At 37.3% G+C, this 27857-nt stretch overlaps 1 protein-coding gene across 2 annotated transcripts; it reads right to left on the reverse strand.

Annotated features, from left to right (window-relative positions):
- Positions 1-6290: 6290 nt before the first annotated feature.
- On the reverse strand, positions 6291-27303 carry LOC306855826 (dual specificity testis-specific protein kinase 2-like). Of its 2 annotated transcripts, XM_079394720.1 has the most exons (10): positions 26786-27303; positions 26124-26191; positions 16523-16716; positions 15260-15381; positions 13974-14022; positions 13566-13715; positions 9941-10114; positions 9500-9583; positions 8076-8162; positions 6291-7878 (listed from the first exon to the last, which is right to left on the reverse strand). In XM_079394720.1, exons 2-10 carry the CDS (start codon positions 26155-26157, stop codon positions 7777-7779), a joined length of 996 nt encoding a protein of 331 aa, XP_079250846.1. In that variant the 5' UTR covers positions 26158-26191; positions 26786-27303; the 3' UTR covers positions 6291-7776. The 2 variants fall into 2 exon arrangements, with proteins under 2 accessions (XP_079250846.1, XP_079250847.1); XM_079394721.1 differs by lacking the exons at positions 6291-7878; positions 8076-8162 and adding an exon at positions 8441-9299 and having other exon boundaries at positions 26124-26193; positions 26786-27009.
- Positions 27304-27857: the final 554 nt, after the last annotated feature.

Genomic DNA, 27857 nt, shown 5'->3' on the forward strand with positions numbered 1-27857 from the left:
GGTGTTGACTCTATTTAAACAACATGGGATCAATTTAATCAAATTGGAGAGGGAAAAGAAAAAGAATGAATCAAAAGAACAAAGACCACCTCCATATGCACCTTGCTGTGACCAGGTTGTTAACCAGATGCCTTTAGTACAGGGAAAAATAGATATAAAGGGACCTATAGAATTTGAGGGGTACGTAAATGAAGAATTAGATGAGCAGAGCTGCACAGAACAATTGCCAGTAGAAAATAGGGAGGAACTATATGCTCACAGGGCGGTGAAGGAGGGGCTGGAGCCACAGGAGGAGGGGCAGTGGACATCCACACCATTGCCACAATCCAGACGAGAGAGAGAGAAAACAACCTACAGGGAGGAGCCAAGGCTTGAAAGAAGGGGGACCAAGAACTACAAAGAAAAAAAGAAGTCAGGTGAGCCTCTCACACATCGTCATCTTACTGCAATGCTAGAAGATTTGGAAGAATGCCACAGGCAAGTGACATCAGCGGGTAGAGGCAGAGAGAGCTGTGAAGAAGGCAGAGAGTCTGATGAATCATCTGAAGGAGGAGCGCCCTCTGCTGACTCAATCCAGGAAGAACTGGCACAGATGGAGGAAAGATGCAACAGGACAAGAGAAAAGATCAAGCAAGCTATCAACATGACAAAAGAAGAATATGATCAAGTAGAGAAATCACTGCAACAAAACCTGGATGAATGGCTGCAACATCAATCAATGCAACATCACTCAAGTCTACATTACCCTGTCCAGCGGAAACAGTACAAGCAAATAGCTGGGACATTGATCATGCAAGATATGGAGCCTCCAGGTAACCAACTTCAAGAACAAAGACAAAGCGAAGAAGAAGAACACAGAACAACGAGATCAGCGAGAAAAGCTGAAAATGCTGAAGCAAGGTACGAGTGTCCTATCCTCATCAAACAAGGACATGCTCAATACATACCTTGGGCCGGACAAGACTTGGACTCTTTAGTCTCCCGCCTCCCAGATATCCATGAAGGAGCTGGAAAATGGATCAAAACAGTGGAAGAAGAAACAACAGGAAAGCTTTTGGCCCTAGGTGACATCAAAGCCTTGCTTGCAAAGTGCCTAGGAGCCTCCAAGATGAATGACATCCTCAAGCAGTCAGGCCTTCTTCATGCAGTGGATAAGCCTGGAGCAGATGGAATCTCTTTTGACAAACATCGACATGACATCTGGAGGGTACTGAGAGCTGAATACCCGATGCAAACTGACCCAAGCTGTCTGAAGGGGGAGCCGATGGGGGAAGCTGAGAACCCTACCACTTACATCCAGAAACAACTGAGACGATGGAAAGAAGAACTGGAAAGAGATCCAGAGCAAGATACAGTACTGACAGCACTCTTCAGAACTGCCATTGTGGAAGCCATGCCTGCATCAGTAAAGCTGAAACTGGAAGATGTGGTAGGTCTGAATTCAAAGTCACACAAAGAATTCAGAGACCATGTGGTTCATGCTGTGGAACAATACACAAAGCAAGAACTGAAGATGAGAAACCAAGAGAAAGAGTTACAAAGAAAATTGACAGATGCAACTTGAAGAACTGCTCAACAAGAAGAAAAAGATCCAAGCAGTACAAAAGGAAGACGCCTCAGCTGTTATGGCACCTGTCAATACTTCAGTGCCAGTCAATCCACCAGCACCAATGAATGTGGCTGCACCAGCAAATCAGATTGTGACAGCACAGGCGCCACCTGCTGGACCAAGCAATGTACCACAAGGACAACCACCAGTGGTCATATATCTCAAACCAGAGCAAGCAAACAACAGGAACTGGAACAAACAACAACAAGGAGGACGTGGCAGAGGCAAGTTCAGCAACAACCAACAGAAACCAGGAATATGTTGGGGGTGCAATCAGCCTGGGCACCTCAGAAGCGAGTGTCACATCAATCCTTGGCCACAGAACCTGCCAATGACACCAGGAGTCAATTATGGACAACAACCAGTGCAGACCCAAGCTCAGGGCCCTGTCAACCCATGGCGTGGTCCTGATCAAGGTTACTAGGGCTGCCCAGAGAATCCTGAGGGGAGGAATCAGCTGCCAATGATATCTTCTGATGCCGATCAAGAACCAATGTTGCGAGTTAATATCGAAGGAAAGCCAATAACTCTCATGCTTGACACGGGGGCCTCGTATTCCTGTTTGAACCCAAGATATGCCTCGCACCTCCCCATGTCTGGAAAATATATAAAGACAGTAGGATTCTCGGGGGTAACTCAGCTACTTCCTATGACGGCCCCTGTGAGCATAAGCTTAGAAGACACTGAAATAAGATTACCAATTTTAGTTTCAGAACATACACCTGTCAACTTGTTAGGTAGGGATGCTATATGTAAACTGAAAATGCAAATATGGTGTACTCCAGATGGAATTTATATAAATGATAGGGCAGTGAGACAAATGAATCTTACAGAATTACAACAAACACAAGAGCCATGTGCTAACATATATTGGTTAGGTGAGTTGAATGAAGATGTAGAAAAAACACTTAGCAAATGGGGAAGATACATAAGAGAACAACTTTGTGAACCAAGTCTACCAAAAACTGAATTTCATTGTACTATGAAGTATGATGAAAGCAAAGACCCTGATTTTGAAAAAAGATGGTTGAAAGACACAAAAGGACTGACAATCCCTATGATGTCACAATATATAGTGATAGGACCAAAAGGCGCAGCTCTGCAGATAGATAGTGGAAAATTTCTTGATGAATGGTTTGGGGTAACCAATTCAGTTCCCCATGTTACTCTGTATGTAAATAAAGACTGTGTTTCCAAAGACTTAGGCCCCATGATGCAAGAAGCAGGAAAAAGGGAATGGGAAGCTACAGAAAATCCTCTAATATTTCAATCAGCAGATAACATGTATCTTAAGATTTTATGTGCAACTCCAATGATGGGAATTCCTAGAATGGTCGTAAATACAAAAAACAAACCAAAAGTTGAGGAACATCAAACAAAACAGACTGAATTAATAAAAGAAATGGAGAAACGAGTGCCATTAGAATTATGGTCACAACATGATACAGATGTAGGGCTAGTAAAATCAGATAATCCAATAAGAATAACACTTAGACCTGGAGCTAAAATACCCCAAAAAATACAGTACCCTTTGAAACCAGAAGCTGTAGAAGGAATAAAAAAGAAAATTGAGGGATTAATGGCAGCAAGAGTACTCATTGAAACTAATAGCCATAGTAACACTCCAATATTCCCAGTAGCTAAAGCAGATAAATTAAAATGGCGTCTGGTACATGATCTGAGAGCAGTGAATGAGATTGTGGAGGACTGGCCTGCTGAGGTTCCAAATCCAAATACGCTGTTAACCAATGTTTCATGTGCTGTTAATATAATCCTGATCTCTGACGCGCATGGTTTTGACCAATGCGCGAGGGGGGAAAGTGATTAGAAAGGTAAAGCGCTAAGGTTTTTGGTCTCCTTATTTGCAGGGAATACTGGTCAAGTATCTATCTGAAACCCCCGTAGCTTATGTAATTGATTGCACATTAGACTTTTAGTGCTTCAACAAGACAAAAGGGAAAAATGACCTGGGAAAATTCAAGGGAAATTGTGTAGTTATTTGGCATTTAAATAGAGAAATGTATCAAGACCCAGAAGTGTTTAAATCAGACTATAAAGACAAACATGACAATCATAACGGTTAAGGATAATTGCACAGAAGCTACCATATAGCTTTCCCCTAATTATCATTATGGACGAACAATCAGAAGCAGTGGCAGATGACTATTGGGTATGTGGGGGAAAAAGATTGCGAGCCACACTTCCAAAAGATTGGAAAGGTATCTGTACTAGAGTAAGATTGATGCAAGGAATAACAATAATTGAAGAAGAAAACATAGATGGGGTGAAGGACTCCCAACCAAAAAGAGACAGGGTAAAAAGAGCTTACAAAACAGACCCAAATGTGTATTTGGATGCAATTGGCCAACCTAGAGGGATACCAGAAAAATTTAAAGCAAGAAATGAGATAAAGTCTGGATTTGAGTCTATATTTGTATGGATAACCCCAAATAAGAACGCAGAATGGATTAATTATATTTACTACAATCAACAGAGATTTATCAATTACACTGATGATGCTTTAAGAGCTCTAGGAGAACAATTAGGTCCCACAAGTAAAATGGCTTGGCAAAACAGACAAGCTTTGAATTGGCTATTAGCCGAGAAAGGAGGAGTTTGTGTAATGTTTGGTTCTGACTGTTGTACCTATATCCCAAATAATACAGCCCCGGATGGATCTTTCACCCAAGCAATGGAGAAACTGAAAAATCTGAGAGAGGAAGTGACCAAGAATGCTGGAGCAGATAAGCAAATTGGAAACTGGTTAAATTCAATTTTTGGGTCTTGGAGGGAGTGGTTGATTAGAGTGGGTATCATAATAGCCATTGCTATTGTTGTGTTCTTTGTACTGTTCTGTTGTGTTGTGCCTTTCATCAGATCCATGCTGGCCAGTGCTGCAGCCAAACAGATGCTTAACATATCGATAAAACCAACTGGAGTTGACATTGGATATGCCCACGGATACACTGTGGGACCTGGACTGGACGAATTGGACGACTTTGACCTGGACGAAGTTGTGTAAACCCTTCCTGAATAACAATGGAGTGGTAGGGAAGGGGTGCCATTTAATTTTTTATTTTAACCTTTCGTAGAAATATTAGAGAATTTGGATAGTGTAGGGAGACAGGTAGGGGTATTATGTATTTTCCTTTGGCATATGCCCCTTCCTGAAGTCATTCACTCCTTATATCATTTATCTTGAAATTATTAATTTACTAACCTTAAGTATGTAATGTGTGATTAATGAAAGAAAAGGGGACGATAAGGGTCTTAAGCAGGTCATTGTCCATGTTATGAGACACTGCAACCGGAAAAAGGGCATGATAAAGAAATATTATGTATTTTTCTCTACATTTAGTTCTTTACATACTAACATTTCATTTATTACTATAACGATGATTGCTTTATACACTGGGAAATGTCATCAGAAAGAAAGAAGAAAAGAGAAGGATCGACGAGCACCTCAGTGCTTAGCAACATGAGTAGATTCAACTGGAGGTTTAAAAACCCATCATCTACTCCAACACCAGACAGGGCTAAGGAACGCTCCTCTGGCAACGAAGGATAACATCACCAGATAGCGCTCTAGGCTACCGGATATGCCTAGAGTTCCTCTGGCTACGTGGGACAAACCAGTGTTTTTAATTCCTTTTAATTAGATGTGTTAATTAATCATTCATATATTCTACATAACCATGATACCCATGGGCAAGGCTAGAACATTTTGTGCACACGCTTACATACACAATGATGATTGCATTATTGACCCCCAAAGAGTGCATAGATAGGAAGACAGATTCTTTTACTCTTCTCTAGTCAAGGGTGAGGAGAGATGTTTGGGTCTGGCTTCCTCTGGAGTGCAGTATCATAAAGAAACCAATTGGTAAGAGGGAATGAAGGACCATTATTGGTTCATAGAAAGAATAGAAGGATGGGTGGACTTGTGGAACTGAGTGTATAAAATGGAGCATCTGAACAAACAAAGACCAGAGAGACAGTGGATGTGGCGGCTGACTCTTCGGCTTTGTTAATTTGTTAATAAAGTCTTCCTTTGACACCTGAAACTCTGCTGTTTTGAGCCTTTCTGACTTCGCTGACTGAGATCCAGACGAGAACAACCCCGGCGTGCCACAACACTGTTTACCACCAAGTGCTCTCGTTTCACACTGCTGGTGGCCTCCAAAAGGATTTTTTTTTCATTGTCCACGATCATAAATTGAGCCATGTCTCTTACAGGACTGGCCCGGTGGAGATCGAACTTTCGAGCACATAGCATTGTCAGAACGGTAAATCCATGGCCTTCAAGTCACCTCAATTACAGAAGAGAACATGGGCAGTAATGCAGACACCCATATCAGAGAAACCAAGCAGGAACCCTGAACTGTACTTGAATACTAATGACAAAAATAAGAAATGCTCCATTCACACAAGGACACAAATCAGACTTGTTTTCGTCATGCCCAAGCACTTATCATATTGAGTTACTGTCGTGATTTTATTGTAGTCTAAGGAAGTTTAATAAGGACATATTGATTTTTGATGGATTGTGCTTAAGTGTGTTTTCGGAATTTAAAAAAACTAATCAATATGCTTTTATTAGTTTAAATAATATGCTTTTTATGTAATAAAAGAAATGAAAGAATGAGTCAATAATACAGGAAAAGGGTAAAAATAAACAAATAAATTCAGGATAAAATTTTATTACAAATGAACTATATTTGTTTTTACCAAGTAATTTATTTTTCCTGTTATTACATTTATTTATTCATTCTGCAGGTTTGGGCCTTAATTATATTGCTCAACTGTGCAAAAATGTCAAAAAACTTATATGCTCTATATTGGTGTATGCTTTTATTGGTGTAACTAATAAACTAGATATATACATATATGTAACCAAGCACCATATACACAAATAGAGTCAGGAATAATACAAACAGTTCAATTAAACTCAGTAAACAAAATAGATTCTGGTTTAGAAAGACTAGTTGACCGAGTTAATATGAGAATATTCACATATTTAAAACCCCTTTGTGACCTGAGAAAACAGTGATTCCACAGTCCTTACTGTAGTACATTAACAAACAGCTCTGTACTGTTATTTTTTCTGTGATTGTTCAGCTTTTATGACTAAATGAACTGAATTATTATTCAGTAATACATTGTTTTAAAAGTTGAGCTCTATGCATATTCTACAACCATATTTTTGATCAATTTAACTGGATATTTTAGAGCTCTATCAATCAGACGTGGATGTTAAAAGTGGGAAAAATGGGTGACATGGCAAGTACAACAAGGCATAAATAGATGACATTAACAGTGTGTGTCAAATAAGCAAAGTGTGCAATTATTTTTGACAGAATATGCTAGTTTTTATAAACAAAAAAGGGCAGAGGTGAAATCAAATATAGGACAAATTAGTTTCTCTGGTCTGGTTTGTTCTAGGTTTGTGCAACCTCTGCTGTATATTAATTTCCTAAACAAAAATAAGTAATCTCACTTTTTCCTGAAACCCATTTAAAACAGGAATGGTCCGAAGAGAATTTGGTCTTTTATATATGTAAGCATGCACCAATAGTCATGGCCTAATGGTTAGAGTCGGACTCGTAATCCAAAGGTTGCGAGTTCGAGTATCGGCCGGCAGGAATTGTAGGGGGTAGTGAATGTCCAGCGCTCTCTCCACCTTCAATACCACGACTGAGGTGCCCTTGAGCAAGGCACTGAACCCCCAACTGCTCATAAATGGCTGCCCACTGCTCCGGGTGTGTGTTCACGGTGTGTGCGCACGTTGGATGGGTTAAATGCAGAGCACGTATTCTGAGTATGGGTCACCATACTTGGCAGTATGTCACTTCACTTTCACTTTAAAAAAGTCAGCTGACATGTTGGTCCCTAAACAATCATATTACTTCCATCTATTTGAAATAAAAAATAGAAAAGGTAAAATTCAGCCTCTCAAATGGACTCTCACAATCATTCATGGGCGCCCAGAACTGGTTATTGAGCGAACATTCAGTTGAGTGGTTTTGTCCTCAATTACCAGACATTCCCCTGTATATTCTACTCCTGGGAGAACAGAGTGCCAGTCATGGTCCACCGCTGCAGACTCTTATGTAGCGCAGTCCCTTAAATCCTTCAGTCCAGGGGTGTGTTAGGATGGATTTGTGAGATCACCCTGTGGTTAGTTTGTTGTCTGGTGGCTCTAGGGTCTCAGCGATGTCCTCCAGCTCTTCCAGGAGCTCAGAGAAGGAAGGTCTTCGGAATGCATCCATCTGAGAGAAAGACAGAAACAGGATAAGCTTTGGTGTTTTCACTGAATCTGTTACATATATACATCTTCAAAATAGTTAAGCAGATGATTCAGGAGCCACATTATGAATACTGAAGGTGAAATCTCTCACTGGTGACAGGTGTTAGTTCTATTCAGTCACGCCATATTAAACACGACCCTCGAGTCGCTACTTCATACCTGACAACAGCTGGCAGAGAGTTCCAGAACCCGCTCTGGGCAGCCCTGCACTAGCTCTCTGAACGATTCCACATCCAGCCCATAGTCCTGTCAACAGATCACACACTGAAGTCAATATTCTTTTTAATATTTCCTTTGAGAGAACACTGCAGAAGATGTGGCGTTGTCAGCATTCAGTGGTTATCTCACAAAAATGTATCTCATTGAAAACGCCATTTTGAAAACACTGCATTTCTTTAGGGGCGTCAAAGACAAACAACTGTATTTTACTACGAAAGTGTAGGGCAAAAAAAAGTAAAAAAAAAAAAAAGTAATGCAAATTAATAACAACAACACTGCAAGATAACACTTTACAAACTGTATTTCAGCAGAAAATTTTATAATTTCACCAAAAACATACAAAACACTTTAGAAACAAACTATATCTCACCAGAAAATTACAACACAAACTACACAAGAAAATTGTAAGATAAACTTTACAATTGCATTGTAATTAAACGACAAACTTTACAAACTACATTTCACCACAAAATTGCAACGCAAACATTATAATCTATATCTCACCAGAAAATTAAGACAAACTTTACGATTTCACCAGAAAATTATACAAAACATTTTACAAACTGTCACCAAAAAATTGCAATACAAACTTTACAATCTATATTTCACCAGATAACTTTATGATTTCACCAGAAAATTATATGAAACACCTTACAAACTGTATTTCACCATAAAATTGCAACACAAAATTTACAAACTATACTTCACCAGACAACTATAACACAAACCTTAAAAATAAATTATATCTCACCAGAAAATACAAACAAACTATACATCACCAGCAAATTATAAGAAACACTAAAAATGTACAGAGAAACCTTACAAGCGAACTATATCAGTTACGAAGGTCAAAGCAAACTTTACTTTATTTTTTAATCGAATAAATGCAGCCTTGATGAGCATACAGTAACAACTACATGCATACAGTAACAACTACAGTGAAAATGTATATCGACCAGAAAATCATTATCCTTGATGTGATAGAAGAGCACGATGAATAAATCCATAATAAAGAATCTAAATGTCCATGCGATGGTTCCCTTGACCCAGATCAGATCTATCTGTTCTCTCCCCTCCAGACATCATCGGCTGTCCATCAGCATTAATGAAGCATAAATGACCACACTGCTGTACACCAGAGCGCAATCACTCTGTCTGACCTTACTTTCATCCCCAATGCAGCAAAGAGAACCATATTAATTCACACGACATAACAAGCCTCTCTTAAGGGTTACATGTAATCATCCCAGAGCTCGTGCAAGTGCTAAATTACGCATTCTGTGTAACAATATAGTGTACATGAAGTAGTATTCATTTGCATATGCTGAAAAAAGGTGTAGAAACTGTTTTCTTTGTGTGTTTACCTTTGTCCTGGGCAGCACTTCTGGGTCGGCAGGGATTCTTGCTAAGATCTCACACAACACGATCCCAAAAGAGAAGACATCAACCTATGATTAAACAGGGGAAAATGGTCAGTCAGCAGAGGTTCAGTTCAGTCTCTAATAACATCAGCACCAGCACTGGCTCTCTCTCTCTCAATGAAACAAAAACAGCTCACAGTTTATTGTATCTGTTACTCATTATAAATGACTTTCCAAATCTGTACCTCAGCCCTGACCTATTAACGTTGGCATCAAATAAGAAGGTTAATTTTTAATTAAGATGCAACTGCAAAAGGTTATGTGGATTAATGTGAAATCTGTCAGTATATCAATACTAATTTAATTTTCAGGAAAAAGACTACCATAAATGTCCTATTTTACACTTTTCTCATTTTCATTGGTACAGCATTCTGTTTTCAGTACCTTGCGGTCGTACGGCTCTCCTCGAAGCATTTCAGGGGCCATCCAGAAGGCCGATCCCACCAGAGACAACTTCCTGTCAGGGTCATTTGCAGGCAGATCCCCCACTTCTCTAGCCAGCCCGAAGTCAGTGACCACGGCCTCCCTGCCATGCGAGGTCACTCGGATCAGGCAGTTCTGGATTGATAAAAACAAGATTCCACTTGTAGTATGTTGCATAAGAAAGATTTTATCTTGCATCTGTCAATGTGGTATGAGCAAAGAAAGCAAGCGAAACTAAGCAAAGGGAACAAAGTATAAGGAAGATTTTTCTCCATCTCAGATTACCAAAATGACAGAGCCATTTGAAGACCCACAATTTTTACAAAGCAGCACAATTACAGTATTTTGCCACAAGATGGCAGTATTGCTCCACATAAAGACTGAGCACTAAGAAATTGTCTTTCACACTGCATCTCTATAACAAAATCTCCAAGAGCCTAAAGAAAAACCCAGACATTACCTGACCATTTAATTATTCAAATCTGGTGTGTCATCAGAACATGCCTCCAAAGCTGTGGAGCTATCCAAGCTTTATAGTTGCTGTTTTCCTCTTTTTAAGTCAAGGCTCTAACATTTGATTGAACTGATAATAGATAATAGTATGCAATAAATTACTGCTGTCAAATTATTAATCGCATCCAAAATAAAAGTTTTTGTTTGCATAATATATGTGTGTGCTCTGTGTATATTATGTATATATAAACACACACATTTCGTTTTTTTTTACATGTATTTACATGTCTATATTTATATTTATGTAATTTATAAATAAATATATTTAATATTTAAACAACATATTTTTCTGAAATGTATACATGCGTGTGTGTGTGTGTGTATTTATATATACACATAATAAATTTACACTGCACACATACATATTGTGTAAACAAAAACTTATTTTGGATGTGATTAATTGCGATTAATCGTTTGACAGAATTGCAATAAATATAACTACAAACAATATTTAAATTATAATAATAATAAATCCATATTACACAAATTATTACACAATGTAACAAATTGTTTAACCTGAATGTTTTATGGTTCTTCTGTAATTCTGTGGCGTTCCTTACTATTGCACTATTTATTTTCATGTATTATCAACATTTTGGTCAAGTCAATTACAATAAAATAAAAATCATTAATTATGAAACATTGGTTTACCGATACGTTTTTATACTAATTTAGCATGTTTTTAAATATTTAGCTTTCGCAAGGATGGTAATATTCTAGAATGTTACCATCCTTGCCCGACTTTAAATAAAAACAAATTTAAAAATAGGGCTAAAAGTGTGTTGTAACGCAAGCGTTACTGAACATGTACGAGTAAAATATTACTCAAAATTGATTAGTAATGCCTTACACTACTGCGTTACATCAAAAAAGTAATCCGTTACTGTAAATGATTACTTTTGTAACGCGTTACTCCCAACACTGGCTACCAACACATCAGCAATGACATAGCATTGTGGCAATGAGTTTACTTTAGCATGGACATACATTTTCTTCAGAAGTTATAAAACAAAAACTGTTTAAAAATGACAAGGCTAAGTTATGCCTGCTTTTAAAATTGTGTGCAGGGTGAGAGGATAAAAGCTCGACAGTTGACAGGAGTCAGCGGGCCATTTCTTATGAGACAGCGAGAAGGTTAGCGAGTGAAAGCAGTTTATGGAATGGTGAATGCTGGCTACAGCATTAGCATAATAAAGGTCTGACCTCCCCATCTCTGTTCAAACACACAGGCCTGTGCTCACTGCACACTGCAGCCTGGCAACTGCCACAGTTAAACCTGTCAAGACCATGACTGCTTTTCTCTGCTTACAGCTTTATAGGGGAACAGTTTCCCTTCCCAAAATGCAACACAATACTTTTAGTCATTTCAACAATATGAGTGGGGGTGTCTCATACTTTTAATACTTGTATTTACCATGGATGCACTAAATTGATTAAAAGTGACAGTAATAGTGTTGCCAAAGATTTCTATTTTAAACAAATCTGTTTTTTTTTTACTTTCTATTCATCATGAAAAAATATATCACGGTTTCCACAATAACAGTAATTACTTGAGCTCACATCTCCAAAAATGTTGGAGCAAAATTTCAAATAGACATTATCTTTATTAACAAACCACATGCTTGAAGTCTAAACAAGTACATTCTCAACTAAAAACTCTTAAAACTACTTTCCGTGACAAAAACAGCATTATTTATAAAATCATAATGGTTTTAAGTGTTCACTATGAGACTTTCACCGCTAGAAAAGGCTCTCAGACAATTAGATTCGAGGACCAGAAAGAACTATTGTTTAAATAATAACATTTTACAATATACCGGTAATTGTTTTTATTGTATTTTTAATCAAATAAATGCAACTTCGGTGAACATAAGAGAAACAAATCTTACAGACCCCAACGCCAGTGTATTTAGTGTGATTTTCAATAGGAAGGATTTCCTGATATGTTTTTCCTTCACTGGATTTCTGTAAACACATTCTGAAGAAAAACAAAGAAGCATCACTCTTATTTTCCCCAGGGCTGATCCTGTTCCTTTACAAAACACGTTTCCTTCAGGACACAATGTTCTTTACCAAAAAATGTTGAAATACCTTGGCCCGTGGTGTGAGAATGGTCACAGTGGAGGCATGTGGCACAGTTTTTCATGTTCTGTGCGTTTCGGTATTAAGCACGTTATCTACGTTCCATCAGTCTGCTATTGTGTTCATAAGTGATGAATGGAAACCATAACTGAAGTAAATCTACAGAAACCAAAGCCTTTAACTCAAGATAATATCAAGCAACTCACACTGAGCGCTACTTGTCACAAAATGCCATTAATTTTTTTCCCCCCCAAAGTGAATAGAAGCCAAATAGATATTTTTGGACACATACTACCTATAAAATGCATTCAATTCATCGCAGAATTTACATAACCAAATAAACTTTTCCAGAACTAACTTCACTTTAGTTGGTTAAAAGGTAATGGCTAAAATGTTAAAAAGTTAGAAAACGTATAGCAATAGTTTGCAGATATCACTTTTATATTTCTCTAATGCAATGAAATTAATTTTTATTTAAAATATATTTTTGACTTAAGCATCCAGATACCTTTGGGGCCACTGTGCAAGTATGCCAATCTTCACTTTGTAAGATTATGGGAGATAATATTATGTTTATCTCACAACTAATATCAGAAACTAAACTGTACCTAAGCAATAAAAAAAACATAGGTTACATGAGAAAGGAGGAAATGGACACAAGCGAAGTGAGCTAGCTACCAGTTAAACACTAAAATCTGTGGTATTATCTGCATGGTACTCGCTGAATCTTGTATTGAACACATTTTGGTCAAAACATGACTCAAGTCAGTCAAGTCAGGCAAGCTAATAGAACATTAGACATAAAAAACATTGGCAGAAATTTCAATGGAGTGACATTACAAATGTCTGTCATTAGCTATAAATGCAAGGCGTGTTCTTGGCACACCCCTTCAAATCTAGGTTGAATACTGCAAGGTGATATTTCATAATATATCTTTGCCATAATTGCTCGACTTTGATCCCTAAAGTAAAGCAACTCACTCGTCCTCACCTTAGAGTTGAGATCTCTGTGGTAGATGTTCTTGTAGTGAAGATAGGTCATTCCTCGGCTGATATCACAGCCCAGTTCGATCTTCTCTCTCCAGCAGAGGTTGACGTCATGCCTGACCAGCAGCTCCTCCAGACAGCCTCCGCTCACATACTAGGTGGAGGAGGGAACGACATGAGATTATAAAACACTTTGAATTATGATTTATACAGTGAAATGCAGCTCACTTTTGCAGCATGTTAAATCAGGAAAACTTTTTCTTTGTAGGAAATTTGATACTCTTTGACACATTAGAAAAACATAATGGTGAGTCACTGCTTGTGTCATGAGACTTTCTGGGCAGCACGTTGAGAAGGCAAAAAACTGGATATGCTGAATTGTGAATACTAATTCCTAAAAGTTGCCACCCACCTCAAGAATTGGATACAGCTTGTTCTCCTTAACACAGATCCCCAGGTACCTACAGAATGAAAATCACAATACTTTACTTTATCTGTAGAACTGAGGAATCATGCAAAGTTTAGACGTTTGCATAGGTAATGACATAAATGACAAAATCAGCACCTGTGAACTTTATACATCTGCGTAAATTTTCATCACAACCCTTTAAATTGACTTGAGATCAATTTTAAACTCGTAAATGAAACAAATTAGTAGAGCAAATACATTTTCAACCAAATGAAAGTAATGCCTATCTAAAACTCTCTGTTATATCATGATAGGGCGGTTAAAAGGGCGTTGCTATGCAGTTGCATACTCAAACTCAAAGTAGTTTTTAGTTGCTATTGGGTGTTCTGGGTAGTCAAAGGAGGCCAAGTTTTTATGATTTATGGTCTCTAGATATGGCCTGAATACAAAGGGTTAAATGTTAGTTCTTATCCTAAGTATGAGCACACAGGGATATTAAAATTCAGGCTGATCCCAAAACATTATTTTCAAGTTATTAATGATAATTGATAAATATATTTATCAATGATATTAAAAATATTAGTGCTGTCAAACGATTAATCGTGATTAATATACAAAATAAATATACACAGTATACACACATTATGTGAACAAAAACTTATTTTGGATGCGATTAATCGCTTGACAGCACTAAAAATATATAGTCTAAATATATTAAAAATAAAACAAGAATTGCAAATATCAATTGTTTTAAATGCTACAGGTATGCGGTATGAAAATGGATATTCATATGGAAATTTGTTAAAGACTTTAATGGTGTTATTAAATTATTAATGTTCTTGAAGATGAATTTTTGTGAGTGTTAGTTGACAGGAAAGGCAATCTAACAATAAAAATATTAGAAATTAGGTTTGCACAATTAAATAAAAATATCTAATATCTATCTGATAACTAACCTGGTGCAGATATATAATTAAAAGCAATACTAATAATGATTGGCAAACATGACTAAAACGCAGTCTCTAAAACAAGGGCTGTGTGTAGGTAAAACAGTCTCACAGACTGATGCTTTTACTATCAGAACACCATCTAAATAGTAGCCACTTCACCGGTTACCCAAGGTCTGACTCAAGGTCAGGAAATCTTAACCCAGTCGGGTTTTATTACTCAGTATTAGGCCGACAGAGTCAGAGTTGTTTTCTTCTCATGTTCTGTGTGGGCGCTATGAGCATCAGGCCTGCGTGGGATTGATGGGAGGTGATTAAATCGCATGTGCAGAGGCAGCTCACCTCACTATGTTGGGGTGGGAGAATTTCTGAAGTAGACTGATCTCCCTCACAATGCTGTTCTGATCCACGTCATTCTTATAGATCTTCACCACCATCACCTTCTTCGTGGTGCCGTGCATCACCTGAGCGAGGGAGAATTACATCATTATTGGCCTCACATACTGTACATACAGTGGGAGTTTCAACAGGAGGGATTTCCTGATACGTTTTTCCTTGACTGACATCCTGTAAACACATTCACAACAAAAAGGAGCATCACTCTTATTTTCCCCTGGGCTAATTCTGTACAGTACATGTCTCTTTTAGGACACAATGTTCTTTACAAGTGCTGTAATTACTTGGCCCATGGTGTGAGAATGGTCACAGTGGAGGCATGTGGCACAGTTTTTCACGTTCTGTGTATTGATATTAAACACGTTATCTAGGTTCAATCACTTTGCTATTGTAAAGCTCTGCTGTGATCTTAGCCCTCACTAAAGTCTTTCCTTCAAGATAGCATCAAGTGTTTCACACTATAATAATGGCATGTTTGTGAGCATTGGCATTACTTGTAACAAAATGCCGTTTGGTTTCTTACAATTGAAACTATGAGGTTAAAGGAACGCTAAAGAGATTTTGTAAAACAAGAAAAGTTAGCATATAAATAATGTGGTTACTACAGTTTCCTCAGGCATTTTTTAAAACCATCTAGTTATTTTCTTGTTTGTGAAGGTTTTCAAGATCATCTAAGCTTGACAGGGTGGTGACGGTACATGACGTTAAACATGTATTTCTTAGTTGGTTTAAAGACTGTCTGCAGGACGTAGCTTGTTTTTAGGAGACGACAGACACGTCATGCCTGTAAGGTTCTGTTGTAAGGACTAACAGGGCCGTGACTTAAAGACAAAATGATTAGAAGATTATTTAACATTTTGGCAACAGAATTCGGGCGGGTACAAAATCCCTAACAATTATTTAAACTGCAGATACGGAACAAAACCTATGCTCTTGAAAGGCAGCAGGCGGTGGAATGAAAACATTTATCTTGAAGGTCTCAACGCCTGAGATCTCGATGTGCCTCATTTTCACAGCTTTGATTAAATCAGTGCACTTTCGCTAAAGGGCAGATTATCTAATCAGATTCTGTGCTGTTCAATAACAGCCGCATCCATTATTACACTCCGCCTTTAGCACATTCTAGCAATTTTAGCACATTTTTTGCAAACTTTCAATCTCCAAACAGTAATTTGTCTCGCTTCTCCATTACTGACAGGAAACCCTTACCTTGTAGACCTTGGAGAAGAAGCCGGTTCCGATAAGATCTGCGCTGAAGTCTTCCCAGAACTCTAGCTTTCGGACCGTGGTGCGGAGTCGGTGCCAGCAGTCGGTCTGGCAGTAGGTGTCTGTGGACTCATTGAGCAGCGTGGGACTGACTGGTTCTGGAGTGTCTTCTACCTCACACATCTTGGAGATCTCATCTACAACAGAAAAAGCAGGAGCACAAGAGATAAAGCTTAGTTTTACACTGCACAAGAGTAATCAAAGCAACCAAGACTTATTTGTAGGTGATAAAAAAAGAATCTGTTTTACAATATGAAAAAATAATTCAGTATTATAAATATTATATACAGCCTTAATCTGACGTAAAACCAGTTTTGCAGTAAAGCCTGCATTACTGCATTAAGATTAATCATATGTCCAAGACTGCATCTATTCAGAGGATATTCCACAGATAAATAAAAAAATGCATGCATTTTGATGAAAAATAAAATGTCAAAACACACAATACCTCAAATAACAATATGCTTTTATATAAGATACTTACATCTGGATTAAACATTTGCATCGAGTTATTTATTAATTTAGACGTTTCATTGCTGTGCAGGACTATCAAATAAGGACTATTTTTTTCAGTATATTTTAATAAAATTTCCATAAAAATTTGTATTTTATTATATATAACCTATCGTTATTAACACCCTTGAGCGCACCAGCATAATCTCCTTTGTTGTCAGTTACAGTGCCCTCCAAAATTATTGGAACAGTAAGGCCAATTCCTTTATTTTTGCTGTAGACTGTAAACATTTGGATTTGACATCAAAAGATGAATATGAGATGAGAGATTAACATTTCAGCTTTTATTTACAGGTATTTTCATCTGGATCTGATACACAACTTAGAAGATAGCACCTTTTGTTTGAACCCACCCATTTTTCATGTTACCAAAAGTATTGGAACATGTGACTGACAGGTGTGTTTTGTTGCCATGGTGTGTCCTATTAATTGATTATTCAAGCAATAAATAGCACTGAATGTCTGCGCTCAGTTTCAGATCCGTGCAGACTGCATTTATAGTTAGTTAGACTTGTAACCAACATGAAAACCAGAGAGGTGTCTATGGGTGAAAAATGAGCAATTGTGAAGCTGAGAGAAGATGAAAAGTCAATCAAACCATTGCACAAACACTGGCAATAGCAAGTACAACCATTTGGAATCTCCTGAGGAAGAAAGAAACCACTGGTGTACTAAGTAACACACCTCAAACGGGTAGATCAAGGAAAACATCTGCAGTTGATGACAGAAACATTGTGACAGCTGTGAAGAAAGACCCTTAAACAACTGTTAGTGAAATCAGCAACAACCTCCAGAGGGCAGGAGTGAAGGTATCACAATCTACTGTTCGCAGAAGACTTCATGAACAAAAGTACAGAGGCTACACTAGAAGATGCAAACCACTCATTAGCAAGAAGAATAGGAGACGAGCCTCAAAAATTCTGGGACAAGGTTTTATGGACTGATTTTATGGACCAAAGTGATGGAAAGGCTAACGTTTGGAGAAAGAAAGGATCTGCTCATGATCCCAAACATACAAGCTCATCTGAAACACAGTGTACACAGGTGTACATTATAGTACATATTACACAAGTGGCTTGGGCTTTCATCACTTCTTCTGGGACAGGCTCATTAATCTTCATTAATGATGTAACACATGATGGCAGCAGCAAAATTAACTCAGAAGTCTACAGAAATATTTTGTCTGACAATTTACAGAAAGATGCAACCAAACTGATTGGGAGATCCTTCATCATGCAGCAAGATAATGACCCAAAACATAGTGCCAAAACAACAAAGGAGTTCATCAGGGGCAAGAAGTGGAATGTTTTAGACTGGCCAAGTCAATCTCCACACTTAAACCCTGTAGAGTATGCATTTTACCTGCTAAAGAAGAGACTGAAGGGAGTAACCCCCCAAAACTGAAAGAGGCTGCGGTGAAAGCCTGGAAAAGCATCACAAACGAAGAATGCAAAAGTTTGGTGATGTCAATGGGTCACAGGCTTGATGCAGTTATTGAAAGCAAAGGATTTGTAACTAAATATGAAATCTTTTTCACTTTAATCTATGTTAATTCTATCTGTTCCAGTACTTTTGGTAACATGAAAAATGGGTGGGTTCAAACAAAAGGTGCTATCTTCTAAATTGTGTATCAGATCCAGATGCAAATACCTGTAAATAAAAGCTGAAATGTTAATCTCTCATCTCAAATAAGCTGCAAAGTGGACCACGGTAACTTTGTGCCAATATTTAAAGGGGCCATATGATGCTATTTTAAAGATCATTATTTTGTGTATTTGGTGTAACAGAATATGTTGACATGCTTTAATGTTCAAAAAGCACATTATTTTTCCAATACTGTACATTATTGTAGTTCCTCTATGCCCCGCCTCTCTCAAGAGCATCGCTGTCTACAAAGCCCCTCCTTCCAATAAGTGCAGTCTGCTCTGATTGGCCAACTGACCCAGTACATTGTGATTGGCCGAACACCACAAGTGTGCGTCGGAAATGTAACGCCCCTTACCATAATTGCGAGCTTCAGATTTCAAGTTAGTTTTATCAATTCAAGCCCGAAAGGGGAACAGAGCCGTGTGACAGACACAGTGATGATGCTCGTATGTATTTGCAGTACACAAGCCGCAGTTAAGACGATTTCTGACGGGTTGTACACTCCGCTGTGATGTGACCCTGTTCCCCTCACACACACACACACACACACACGACGCATTATGCACAAAACTCCGCATTTGTACGGTCAATAGCAAATACTTAAACTAATAACAAAACATACTTACAGTCGCTGATTCAAAGCACCAGATTGTCATAGCAAAGTCGGAATTGACTTTTTTTTTTTTTTTTTAGAAATAGCCTTCGTGCATAGCCAGCCTTGTACTCTATTAAGTTCACGAAACTGTCGTCCATAAAATGCGTTGCACAAATTTGAACATTTGGGTTGTGCTGTTGTGTTGTAAATAATTTTAACCAATGATTCCTAATTGCATCTACTTTCAGAAGACCAAATAAAGCATCTCCCTGACATGGCTGCATCAACTCTACTGCGGTTACAGAATCCACGCCTTCTCTCTTTGCGTGAACATTTGGGCAGCATTACGCAAATATTTCCACATCGTGACGTAGACATGTGGGGGCGTGTTTGAATGAGCCGTTTTAGGGGGGCGTAGACGAGTCTTAACTTTTATAAAGAATATCTCTTTGGGTTTGAGACTTTAGTCTTTGCAACTTCAGGGATCTCATATATGCACGAACAGCTTGTAACACTCCAAAGAGAAAGGAAAACTTGAAATCGCATCATATGACCCCTTTTTAAAGGTCTAGATATACAAGATATATCCTGTAAGCATGCCTTTAAAGATGGTTTGGCTTTATTTAGGCCAAGCAGACATGACATAACCATATCCTAAGAACTTGCAAATGTCCTCACAGGATGATCTCATAACATGAGGCAACATGAGCTTAATATTTAGACCATGGATGCTAAACACAGAAAATGCTCTGTACTACACAAGCTTTTATGTACTAGCACAAACTTCCGGCTGACCACGTGCTCTGTAAAAACACAGCTTACTAAAAAACTACTGTATGTGTGTGTAGTGTGTATAAGGCTGGACATTTCATTGAATTGCGTATTAGCGTGTCAACTGGAGATTACATCACTGCACATCATGTTTGGTGCCCAGAGCACTGGGTGTCCTAACTGCCCGTTAATGTGTTTACGGCTTTGGCACGCAACATCCTACAGGGTTTCTCATTGATGGCCCTGCCACAACCTTTATCCATCAGCTGCCACCGACATACCAATGTCTGACCCCAGGCTACTGACACACACTCACTCCTTCACACTTTATTAGATACAGTATGTGTTAACATCACCCTCAGATATTCAAAGCTCTGTATTGGTTGCAATAATCCTGAAGGTGATGATGCATTGCGGCTGTATTGGAAAGCAGAGTCCATAATATCAGTGTTAGCTCAGCATAAACTCTGGTTAGATAACTAGCTGGCCACACATACAGAGAAAAGGCTGTAATCAATACAGAGTCTAAGAGATTTGCTGTGAGAGAGAGAGATAAAATAACCGGGTTAGATCACTGCTCTGATGTTTGTCTGCAAAATACATAATTCAGTCCTTTAAAATGTTTTGGTCAATACTTTTTTTTTTTAACTATAGCTATCTATTAAAATGTTTTGACTTTGTTTTTGTTCTTGTAATTGCTGGTTGATGTAATTTTTACAATGACAATGCACTAACTGCAAAGTATTATGATATTACCTTGTTTTTCAGACATATACTATGGAAATACCACATTATATGAATATGCTAATCAAATGAACAGTTTAGAGGCAGATAAAAGTATTTACAAAACTAAAATACTTCAATTCAAATACAGAAATGTAATACTATTTCATATTTAAAATATTAAGTTACACTAAGAAGATGTTATATATAATTAAATATTTAAAAATGTTATATTTAAAAGTGTGTGTGTGTGTGTGTGTGTGTGTACAGCAATAATTTCAATACAATAAAGATGCTTGTATTATTTAATAGCTTTGATGACTTTACTTTTATTAAAAAAATGTGCAGAATAGTAGCAATAAAAACTAGACAAAACTTACTGTATTAATATACCATGGTATTTCCATCTGATACATTACTATACCACACACACCACCACAACTACTTTTTGTAAAGATCATTTGTGGAAAATCTATGGCATATGTGCAATGCACCTATGCTAACAAAAAGTGTTGATTGACATATTTTCTTTGTCACGCTTTGATGGTATTAAATGCTGGCACGGTACATGGGTTGCATATGCAAACAAGCCAAAAATTATTTTTTTTTAAACTTCCTTGAATGCATTATGGTGGCATATGTATGTAAGATGTAATAAGATCCACCAGGGTCTAAATCTTGATATTTCTGTTATCATATAAAAATAGCTTTAGCACAATTACCTGAAGTAAACAGCACTCAAAGATAGACAGCTCATCCAACCATCAAAGTTCATACAACACCAGATAAGATAAGAGAGAGAGAGATTACTGGCTGATATTTGATATCTTGTACAATCACGCACAAACCCATGCACACTCAAGCACGCGGATGCACCGAGTCTTAACGCCATTCTCAGATGTCATTGTCGTTATGCGTGACACCTGAAACCTGCTTCGCCAGAAGTACCTTGCCTCCAACTGACGTGGTCTTTGAGGGGGTTTAGCAAGCCAGGGTGTCTCTTTCAGTGTCTGCGGGTATGTTCATGTAAATGAGACATAAGAAAGAGAACAAAGACTGTTTGGGGAGAGAGAGTAGAATGGATTCACATGCAGTGTGACGCAAAGCATTTGTTTGATCTACCTCGGGGTGAAGGATAGAAAGAAATTAGTCTTCAACTACGCACAGCGCTCCAACTGAAATGGTGAATTTCACCTCTTGATTCACTTGGAAAATGTACGAAGACAGTCTGAAAGAAAGCAAACTTTGTTTAGAATGAAAAAAATAAAGGTTAAGACTGATTTATTATACAGCAAAATGAGCTTCATGCCATTCGTGTAGCTTTTTTTCCATAATCAAAACCCCTTCCATTCCACATAGGGAAAAAAACTAAAAAACTGGCACAGCTGAAGTGTTAAAACAAGGCATTTTTACAGTAAATAATTCAGTGTAAGGCGAGAACTCTTGTGTGTGTCTCTTTGGATGCTCTCCTTTAGAGATCTATTGAGTTTCCTTCAGTCTGTGTGGCAACCGAAGCTTCCTGGGTCACATCCCCTCTACTTTCTATGACGTGAGCTCTGAAGCGTGTGAATGAGAGAGAAAGAGTGAGAAAAAAAAAACGAAGAGGCAGAGAGCAGATTACAGTTTGGCTACATTCATCCCAAAGCTTAATATTATGGTAGAATCTTCAGTGCAATCTCGTCCCACAGATGGTTACTGAAACCACAAGCTGTGAAAATCTGTCATTTTAGATCGGTAACCATCTCTAGTGCTTTGATTTGGCCGATAATAACCCTGAAGTCATGTGTGGGTTAAGCAGGTCTCAGTCTTCATAGGTAAAGCAGATGGCACATGCATATTTTACAAATTCAGGACGGATGTGATGAGTATTCAAACGCATTCAGGATCGAGACACTTCTATAAATGCAGGTCAAATATCAGTACAAATAGACAAGGGTTTCTTCATCAGATTAGATTTGGAGAAATTTAGCATTACATCACTTGCTCACCAATGGATGATGGCACCCATTCACTGTAGAAGATCCATTGGTGAGCAAGTGAATGCTACATTTCTCCAAATCTGTTCTGATTAAACTCATCTGCATCTTGGATGGCCTGAGGATGGGTACATTTTCAACAAATGTTCATATTTGTGAGAACCGTTCCCTTAAAAAAAAAAAAAAAGTAGTTATTTAGTTTTTCATGTCCATTTTCCAGTCTCTCCGATGATTAGAATTAAACATGCTTTCTTTTCAGTGCGGTTCTTTTATAGATGTCTATATGTAAGCAAGCAATTTGCATGTGACATGATTATTTATAATGAATTATATAGTTAGCACTGCCTCATGCATTTTCATAACAAACTCCCTGCATTACATTCTGACAGGTTCACAAAACAATCTGCTTTGAAATGTGACACACAAACTGTTAAGGTTGGACATGATCAGGAATGTTGTTGAAAATAAACTTTCTGTCCTAACATTATGCAGAGCTGCATGTGCAGCTTCACAGCTAGGAAGAGTGAACGATTTGGCAGTGTTAGTTTATTATTAGTGTTAGTTACAGTGTCAAACTGTAGTCATAGTTACTTCTTTTAGTATCAGAATTAATAGTTTCTATCCTGTTTTATTAGGTCTTTATTAATTCATCATGACTGGGAGAGCCAAACTTAATACTGAAAAGTTGTCATTGGATTGGCATAGAAATGTTAGAAAACAGCACAAACCGAGTGAAATGATGGTACAAAATGCTGGAGAAAACATTCTTGAAATCAATTGTCTGACTCTGGAATGTAGTCAAGTGTAAGTATCAATTAATGTCAGAACTACATGGGGTCCAACAACCGATTGTTTTACAACAAACAGACATCTTCAGGGTGTAAATCACAAGTTATCAGTTTCATTTAGAAAAACAGAGTAAAGGAGTCGCCCTGCGGGACATGGATAGCTGAGCTCTGCAAACACTGGAACAATCTGGTACGGTGAAGTCAGAGAGGTACTATTTTTTTTTTTAAATGAATACTTTATTCAGTAAAAGTGCATTAAATTTAAATTAGTTTTTTTAATTGTTACAAAAATCATTTTCACTTAAAAGCAGTTCTTTTAAACTTCCTATTCATCAAAGAATCCTGAAAAAAAATCATGGTTTTGGCAAAAATATATTAAGCAACATAAACATTGATAATTACAAGAAATGCTTCTTGAGCAGCAAATCAGCATATTAGAATGATTTCTGAAGGATCACGTGACACTTAAGACTGACGCAATGCAAAAGCTGCTAAAAATTCAGGGGAAAAAAAATCAAAAGTTACATTTTAAAATACATTCAAATAAAAAAATGGTATTTTATTTGATAATTTTTCACATATTACTGTTTTACTATATTTTGTGTCAAATAAATGTAGCCCCGTTGAGCATAAAACACTTCTTTCAAAAATATTTTGATTTTGATTGCTTCCATTGTCCTCATTTGTCAGTCGCATTGGATAAAAGCGTCTGCTAAATGACTAAATGTAAATGTGAATATTACACAATATTTCTCCAAACTTTGAACAGCAGTGTAAAAACACACACATAGGGTGCGGTTCATACCGAGACACCATTCTGTGAAATTCCACACTTTGAGAAGTGTGACACTGTGAAGATTTTGAAGCATCAGACATGAGAAAAAGCACCTATCTGCTGTTCTTACCAAACTAGAAATCAATATCATGATGAAAGACATACTAAATAAAGTCTTGAAAAAAGACTATGGATAAAAACTAGGCTACATGAACCAAATTCAGAAAAGTCAAGAAGTCCCAGAAAAGCAACATCCACAACTGTGGCCTAAAGAACTGATACGATTGGAAACTCTTAGGCTATACAGCAAAGTCACCGACACCTGTGAAAACGAGACTCTTTTCCGTTGTTCAAAGGTTTTAAGACACTTGATCTCCATTTGCACATGTATGGACGGATCTACCAAGTTAACACATGCAGCTCAAACCAAATCTTTAAAGACTTACCAGCCAGTAATATGCAAAACGTGAGGGAAAAAGGTCATCTGATTTTCCGCAAAGGAAATGTATCGTGATTACATTAAGAAAATGAGAGATTAGCTACAGCCCGAGTTCATTAGTGGGTTGCGTGCCACTGCTTTGCCAGAATACAGCTGGCTAACTGAATCAGGGGTCTTGTTCTCTTTGTTTAGCCTGCATAGATGACCTTTAACCTTCTATTGAGACCTTCCACTGCAAACTGGACTGTCAACAGTGATTCTAACAACTTCATCCTGGACATCGTGTCTAAATCATTTATGACTATGAGATTCTGCAGTTCTGCTTTGGGTTGAGGTAACAAACATTCTCCTCACAGAACTGTCAAAAAGGTCATTGACTTCAGGTCTGAGATGTAGCAAGTTTGTCCAAACCTATTAGCAACAATATGAAATTTAAACAAACTGACTATCTGTATAAACAGACATCTTGTGAGACTGAAAACTGCAGTAATGGTCGCGGAAATTCAGCTTTGCAATCCCACAAATAAATTACATTTGAAATTATATTAAAATAGGAAACATTTTTTAAAATTGTAATAATATTTCACAATATTACAATTTTTACTGTAATTTTATCAAATAAATGCAGCCTTGGTGATCATAAAAGACATCTTTCAAAAATAATAATAAAAAATCTGACAACAGGGAAATGTTTGGTACCTTGACCCAGAGTATAAAATACATCCTGACATAAACAGAGAATAATTTCGACTAAGCTTGAAAAAAAAAAAAAAAAAAGCACTGACATGAGAAAATCATTCAACGGTTTCTTCCTGTACACTAACTGACAGCAAAGCAAATCAAAACCATTCATTATTTAACAGATTTTGCTGTAAACCTCATAAAAGTCCATTTTCTACATCCTGTGCATGATGCTTACACTAGAAATGACATGGTTCTTGAAATTTCTGTTTTCACATGGCCTCATCCATCTGCAATGTTTCTGTTTGTGCTAAACTGACAGCACTGGTCTGTTTCCCAAGTAGATATAAATATCTGATTTATCGCCTCCATTTCCATTCGTACTCTCTAAGCTCTCAACAACTCTTCACACCTACATCATTTGCAAAACAAAGAGTCACAAAACATAATATAAATCCTCTTGATAGACACAAGCAATAAATTTGAGAAAAAGAATAAGCCAACCACACATGATTTTAATAGCCAGTGACACACTCCTAACAATATGCATTTGCATTTGAAATTATTAAGTTGAATATTTGCCAACCGCAATAAATTTCCAACATATCCCATTCTATATAAACTATAAATACTTACCCCATCGGTTCAACAAGCTGTTCATGTGCATCATGAGGAGGTGGTGACAGTCAGCTTCTGGTCACTGCCTCTAGAAGAGACCACACAAGTGTACCATGAATTACTGGATAGCAAATGATATCTAAATATGTACTGCAATAAAATGCAATATAAGTAAAATGAAGTGCTGACCGACTAGGCAGCATTAGTTTTCTTATCTCCACCCTGTATGTTTTTTTTTTTGTTAGCTAGATCTCATCTGTACTTCTAAAGATAAAGCAAGTGTTAGATAACCGTTCCTAACTAAACTGGCTAGAAGACAGATTATAAATTTCTTATGTTTATGACATTTATGACAATTTATTCCAGACCATCTTTCGAGATAAGTTTTACACCGAAATAAACTTAAAACCCCTGAAATCAAATCAAATAAATAAAATTAATTTTTCAGGTTTACTATATTATATATTTATTTAGTAGTATTTCTTATATGTAAATACGCAAATGAAGTCTATAGAATTAATTTTAAATATAAATATTCAAATTAAATGATACATCATAGAGACAAATATCTACATTATTACTATTATTCAGTAAACAAACACAGTCAAACGTGAACTAACTAGATTCCGCAATGCATGGCATCTCTAATTTAAATAAAAGAAAGGAAAATATGTACTTACAAATCCACCTGCTTCCCTCAAAATTCTTTCTGGCAGCTTTTTGCGAAAATGTGCCTTCAGATGTTGCAGGTATATCCAAAGTATGAATCCACAGTGCTGTGAAGGCTTCAGTCTCGGACAGACAGGCTCCGCGCGCTACTGCGTCAGCTACGCAAGCACAGAACGCGCGCAGTGCTCAAGTCAATACGCGTTTGATCAGCTGCCATAGGAACCTGCGAGGTGAAGCCTTCATGCTGATCATAGGCTCCATATATCTGCGCAGACACTGCAAACTTGTGGCGCCTCCCACACGCTACAGATTTTCTTCATTTCCGGGCAAAATATCTCATAGAATGTCCTTCATATTTCGATGTTGACTGTGTGAATATGGCAGGTACGTTTATAAATACATCTCGTATTTAATATATTTATGCGTCACGTAAAACGAAATATTAAATTAGCATATTGTTTAATCTAATATGAATCTATTATACTGCAAGACAAATATTTTGTTTGCAGAATGCACGAGCACTGTCCTCTGACGCCCTCTAGTGATGCATCAATGAAATTTACATGAGTTCTTTAATTAAAACATGTTCATTAATACTTGTCATCATTTACTTATGTCCGTCAAAACCTGTATGGGTTTCTATCTTCGGTGTAGAACTAAATGAGATGACAGAATATTCATTTTTGGGGTGAACTATTCTTAAAATGAAATCATAAAAAAAAAATTCCCACATGAACACACTTTGAAGAACGCTGGTAACCAAACATTTGACTTCCATAGCAGGGAAAAAAATACTATGGAAGTCGATGGGTACCAGCAACTGTTTGGTTACTAACTTTCTTTAAAATAGTATATTTTGTGTGCAACAGAAGAAAGAAACTCATACAGGTTTGGAACAATTTGAGGGTTAGTAAATGATGACATAATTGTTATTTTTAGGTGAACTATCCCTGTACTATTTATAATTTTAAGACTACCTGACTTCATTTTTGACAAAAAGTATCAATTGTGAAAAATTAGGTAAAAAGAAGCAGAAAAAAACAACAACATTGAACTACAAGATAAATGTTAACAGAAAATGTT

This window comes from Barbus barbus (genome assembly GCF_936440315.1).
Source record: "Barbus barbus genome assembly, chromosome: 36".
Lineage (NCBI taxonomy): Eukaryota > Metazoa > Chordata > Actinopteri > Cypriniformes > Cyprinidae > Barbus > Barbus barbus.